Genomic DNA, 5,605 nt, shown 5'->3' on the forward strand with positions numbered 1-5,605 from the left:
AAACGGCGGAGTCGTTGCTTGATGGGTTTGGCGTCTTCCTTAACATGTAAAGAGTGCTCAATCACCTCTCTGGGGATACCAGGCATATCGGATGGTTTCCACGCAAAAATATCTTTATTATTTTGAAGAAAGGTGATGAGCGTGCTTTCCTATTTACAATCTAACTCAGCGCCTATTACAGCAGTCTTATCAGGATCGGAGGGATCTAAGGGAATCTTTTTCGTCTTGGCATCACTTTCTTTGGTCTTCGTCAGCTTGGTTGCAGGCGCTTCTCCCTCGCTTGCCGTGGTCGCAGCCAGTCGGATCTCTTCGCGGGCGAGAGTAGCCTCGTGGGTTTGGGCCATCTCGCAACTTTCTTTGTCACATGTGACGGCCTGCTTGATGTCGCTCCGAAGTGATATAACTCCTCGAGGACCAGGCATCTTCATCATCATGTAGGTGTAGTGTGGTACGGCCATAAATTTAGCTAAAGCCGGTCGTCCAAGTATAGCATGATATGCTGTCTCGAAATCAGCGACTTCGAAACAAACATTTTCTGTGCGAAAATTCTCCCGAGTGCCGAAGGTAACTGGAAGAGTGATCTGGCCGAGTGGTGTAGCTGACAATCCTGGGATAACACCGTGGAAGGGTGCATTACTCGGCTTTAATTCCGTGCGAGGAATCTACATATCGTTCAGGGTCTTAGCGAAAAGGATGTTGAGTGCGCTGCTACCATCGATGAGAGTCTGTCGGAGCTTGACATTGCGAACCACTGGGTCTAGTACCAGGGGGTACCGCCCCGGGTGGACCACTCGGTCGGGATGATCCGAGCGGTCGAACTTAATTGCTATCTCTAACCACCGGAGATATTGGGGCGTGTTAGGCTGAACCGCATTGATCTCCCGTTCTGTTAGCTTATGTTTTCTCTTAGACTCATAAGCCAGGGGTCCGCCGAAGATGTGATTAAGTTCTTTATGATGATCTTGAAAACCAGTTGGGGCATCGTCTTCATCATCTTTCTTCTTTGATGTGCCTTGATCTCCGTCTGAAGGTTTACGTGCGTTCTTGACGTATTGTTCTGCGAACTGTTTGTAGATGAAGCAATCTTTGGCCACGTGGTTGGAGTTGGGATGATGCAGACATTGGGAGTTCATTATCTTGTCGAAGGTGTTGACGCGGGGACGCTGTCAGGAAGATGGAGAGGTGGTCGCCACAAGTTCTTCGGGCTTACGCTTGCGATCCTTGTGGTTGTTACTTCCACTCCCTCCTGCAGTAGGCGTGTCCTTTTTTGGCTTCCAAGTGGTGCCCGACTGTTTGGACACGGTGATAGCATCTTCGGCTTTGGCATACTCGTTGGCTTTTTCGAACATCTGCTTAACCGTCCTGGGAGGTTTGTGTCCGAACTTGCCGACTAGGTCCTCGTGGCGAATGCCTTTAGTGAAGGCGGCGATGATGACGTCGTCGGTGATGTCGGAGATCTTGTTACGTTGTTCGGAGAAGTGTCGGATGTAATCTCGAAGGGATTCTCCAGACTTCTGAACGACGTTGTAGAGATCAAACTGTGTGCCGGGGCGTTCGAAGGTGCCTTGGAAGTTGGCGATGAAGTGATCACTAAGTTCCGCCCATGATCCGATCGTGCCACGGGGTAGTCCGTGGAGCCAGGATCGGGCGGAGTCCGCTAGGGCCACAGGTAGATAGTTTGCCATGGCCTTGCTGTCTCCTCTTGCTGCGCGGATTGCGAGTCCGTAGACGGTGAGCCAAGACTCCAGAATAGTGGTGCCGTCGTACTTCTCGATTCCAGTCAGCTTAAAGCCGGCTGGCCAATCCACTCGACGCAGGTCATTAGTGAAGGTAGCTACTCCATCCACGTCATCGTCGTAGCGATTTGGTGAATGGCGGTGACCTCGTGCCGCACGGCGCTGGTTGATCGTGTCGCGAAGGTCGACGCTGGTGAGGTGGAGAGCGAGGCCGTTCGACTCGGCGCTCCCTGTAACGTTCGGGAGGCGAGTGAACAGATCGTTCATCGTGACCCCTGCTCCTGCGACTAGATCCTGTGCCGATGATGCTGAGGCTTGGCTGATGATAATCATGAGATCGGAGGTGAGGGACTCGGCTACCAGTCGTGGTGCGGGTGCTTGCGGAGTTGGCTGGAACCGAGGCAGCGATCATGGTTTTCGTCTAGTTCAAGATGTTGACAACATGATCAGCTTGGTTGAGTGCGTCTTCCTTGAGGAGGGTGTCGAGGAGAGTGATTGCTGCAACTGCGTTCTGCTGGGGGGGTGCGAAAGACCGCTGTTCCATCGACGTCTTGTTGCCCAATGAGCTCTCTCGCTCGGCGCCCAGACTCCAAGGCGCGTTGCCGTCGATCTTCAGTCTCCTTTGCAATCCGCTCGCGATCTTGCTGCTCACGCTGTAGTCGTTCTCGCTCTTGTCGCTGTCGCTCTTCCTCCAGTCGGCGACGTTCAGCTTCTTGCCGTGCGCGATCTTGGTCCGCTTCTCGGGCTTGGCGCTGTTCCTCCGTTTCGTTGTCAGCCATGAATACGCCGAAAAAGAGGGGCGTGTAGTTATCTTCATAGCTGTCGTCGAAGTTGTCGAGGTCGCCGTGGTCGTAGTGGTAGCCGAAATCGTCGTAGTCGAGGACCTCGGTTGGTCGAGAACTGACGTCGGGGGAGCTGAGGTAGCCATCCAACTGTTCTGTCGAGACTGTCTCGAGAGGTTGGAGTATAACGCCAACCTCCCTGGATCTAGATGGGATCGGGGCCGAAGCCGGGGCTCGCCTAGATCTTCGAGTGGGAGATGTCTTGACTGTGAAGACGGCGGCCAAATCATCAGGAAGTTTCATCAGGATTGAGGGATAGGACCCGTCGTCTTGATCTGGTCGCGGAAGAGTAGATTGGATCTCCTCCGAGTGGTTTGAAGCCGACTCGGGAGAGATGATCTTGGAGTAAGCCTTGGCCGAGTTCGGAATACCGAACGGCACGGGGACCTGGTCTCTCCCCGACTGGTTTGAATCCGAGTCAAGGAGAGAGATCTTGCCGAAGTCGTTGGTGATGAAGTTGAGGCTGCCGAACCGGAACGCCTACCCGGAGGGAAGGCGAAGTCGTCGATGCCAGAAACGAAACCCATCGCACTTAATCGGCGAGAACTTGACGCTACCCTTACCTGGCGTGCCAACTGTCGAAACAAGATTTCGGCAATAATAAAAGGGGGTGGCTATCAAGCTAGGAAAGTGGATGGGTTTGGAGATAAGGAATTATATACAGGTTCAGGCCTTCTTAGTCAAGAAGTAATACCCTACTTCTGTCCGGGGATGATTCCGCCGAGTGTGTTATTGATTGTATAAAACTGGGAAAGAGAATCGTCCCGAGAGGAACCCGGACCCCTCCTTATATAGGGGAAGGGATCCGTATTACAAAGTACAGTCCATATCCTAATGGAATATGGGATTACAGATAAAATACAATCGTAACCGACTAGGATCCCGGGTATTTTCTTGACATACAAGTTTAGAATCTAACCCGAGTCCTCATAAAGATATTCTATCTATATTTGGTACCATATATCCAGTTGGAATATAACCGCCATGTAGATATGGGGTAACCATAATCTCCACACCATCCAATACACACAGATATGCCAACTCATCAAATTAAGAGTTGAACATGTCTAATCAAATTATGATATGATCAAGGTTTCTCTCTTACTTCCTATTCGCATTGATTGCGCACAACTCATTGATCATCTCCCTCACTACAACCCATGATGATCCTCCTTCATCCACAGCCTTCTTAGCTAACGTCGACAGCTTTGCAACATTCTTAGCTGCTTCTACCCCCACCTTTCCTAACATCAGCTCCGTCACCACCCTTGAGATCTCCTCATGTGTAACTAAACCTCGCCTGAGACTATCGCTCGTCCAAACCATAACCGCTATCTTCATATCATCAATTAAGAATCTCGCGTTGAGCGGTTGGTCAAAATTCATTGGCCAAACTGCTAGTGGCACACCAGCCGTGACACTCTCAAGCACAGAGTTCCACCCGCAGTGACTGAGGAAACCTCGCACACTCTTGTGTTGCAAAATTTGGGATTGATCAACCCAATCCCTTACCACTATCCCCTTTCCCTTGATGCGCTCTTCGAACCCTGGGCCGAGGTCGATGTCTTTAGGGCTTACGACCCATATGAAGTCGACCTCGGCCCTCTCCAACCCTTTGGCGACTTCCTTGAGCTGTACTTCTGGGATCACCGCTAGAGTCCCGAGCGCAATGTACAGTACCGACTGGCCGGCAGCCGCCTTGTTGTCCAGCCACGCCATCCATGAGGGCCGGGTAGCGGCGGGCGCAGATGCGGGCTGCGCAAGGCAGAGTGGACCGATGGGCCAGGCCCTAGGCCCAACATGTTCGTTCCAGAACTTGATGTAGGGAGCCTCTAGGCCATGGAACGTGTTGATGATCAAGCTATGGCTTTCCTCGATGGATTTCCCCATCTTCGCGTCTAGCTCCATCATCGCCACGAACGCCGACGAGTCCCTGAACGTCAGCATAAGCTCCTCCACCGACAGCTTGACTTGCGGGAACTCCGGCATGGAGAACGTCGTCGCCGGCGGCCCGCCACCGCCGCCGTTCTCGTCGTCGTCGTCGACGACGTCCCTGGGCCGCAGGACGGCGAACGGGTCTTGGCGGACAATCAGCTCGCGCATGACGTGCGCGAACGTCGAGGTGCCAAGGAAGGACACCTTGGGGACGCCGAGCACGGCCGCGGAGTCGTTGGTCCAGTGCAGGAACGCGTCGGCGACGAGGAAGCTCGCCGGGGGCCGCATGGCGGCGACGGACGCCTCGAACCGCGGCCGCAGCAGCGACGTGGACTCCGCGAAGGCGACGAACGACGCGATGGACGTGAGCCCCTCGGCGCTCTCGGCGCCGCCCGGTGATGCTGCGTCGGCCGCGGGGAACGCGAGCTCGACGACGGCTAAGTCGTCGTCGTCGTCGTCCTCACCGGCGCCGCCGCACGTCGACAGCCCATCGCGGACGAAGGCGGCGTTGCCCGGGGTGGTGAAGAAGGTGACGGCGGCGAGGCGCTGGTGACGGAGGTAGTTGACAAGCTGTATGAGCGGGATGGTGTGGCCCTTCGCCATGAACGGAAAGATAGCGAGGTGAGGGAGGTGGCCATGGCTTGCTGATGTGGTGAGAGTAGCAGAAGCCATGGTCTCAGTAGTGGAGTGAGTGAGTTGCAGAGAGCTTTTCTCGGTGTAATATACTACTTCGTATGGATTAATGGATACGACTACGGCGGCATGTGATGAGTTATTACAGGTTAATAGTAGTTACGGAGTATTAGTCCATCCCAACCCTCAATATCATCTAGTGTCCATAGCATTTAATACATTGTCATATAAGAAAAAAAAATAATATGGCAAGAGAGTTAATAAGGAGAGATGTAGAAAGATGAAGAAACTATTTTTCATGCAAGAAACCATCTCTACACAAGAACCAAGAATGATAACAAGATGATAAGATGACAGGTGGATAAAAGGAAAGAGAATATAGATGATTAGATAAAAATTTAATTTGAAGACACCATCCATTGAATAGATAGTTTCTATGTATAGTGTTTATATGATATG

The 5,605-nt window shown here is 52.6% G+C and overlaps 1 protein-coding gene across 1 annotated transcript; it reads right to left on the reverse strand.

Moving 5' to 3' along the window:
- Positions 1 to 3,243: 3,243 nt before the first annotated feature.
- On the reverse strand, positions 3,244 to 5,187 carry LOC127785100 (UDP-glycosyltransferase 90A1-like). The gene has a single exon (XM_052312522.1). It carries the CDS (start codon positions 5,183 to 5,185, stop codon positions 3,680 to 3,682), a length of 1,506 nt encoding a protein of 501 aa, XP_052168482.1. The 5' UTR covers positions 5,186 to 5,187; the 3' UTR covers positions 3,244 to 3,679.
- Positions 5,188 to 5,605: the final 418 nt, after the last annotated feature.

The sequence above is a fragment of the Oryza glaberrima genome, chromosome 9 (genome assembly GCF_000147395.1).
Source record: "Oryza glaberrima chromosome 9, OglaRS2, whole genome shotgun sequence".
Taxonomy (NCBI): domain Eukaryota; kingdom Viridiplantae; phylum Streptophyta; class Magnoliopsida; order Poales; family Poaceae; genus Oryza; species Oryza glaberrima.

What these genes read in the sequence shown, in the direction of transcription:
- LOC127785100 (XM_052312522.1), bottom strand. Translation starts at nt 5,185, where the DNA reads ATGGCTTCTGCTACTCTCACCACATCAGCAAGCCATGGCCACCTCCCT.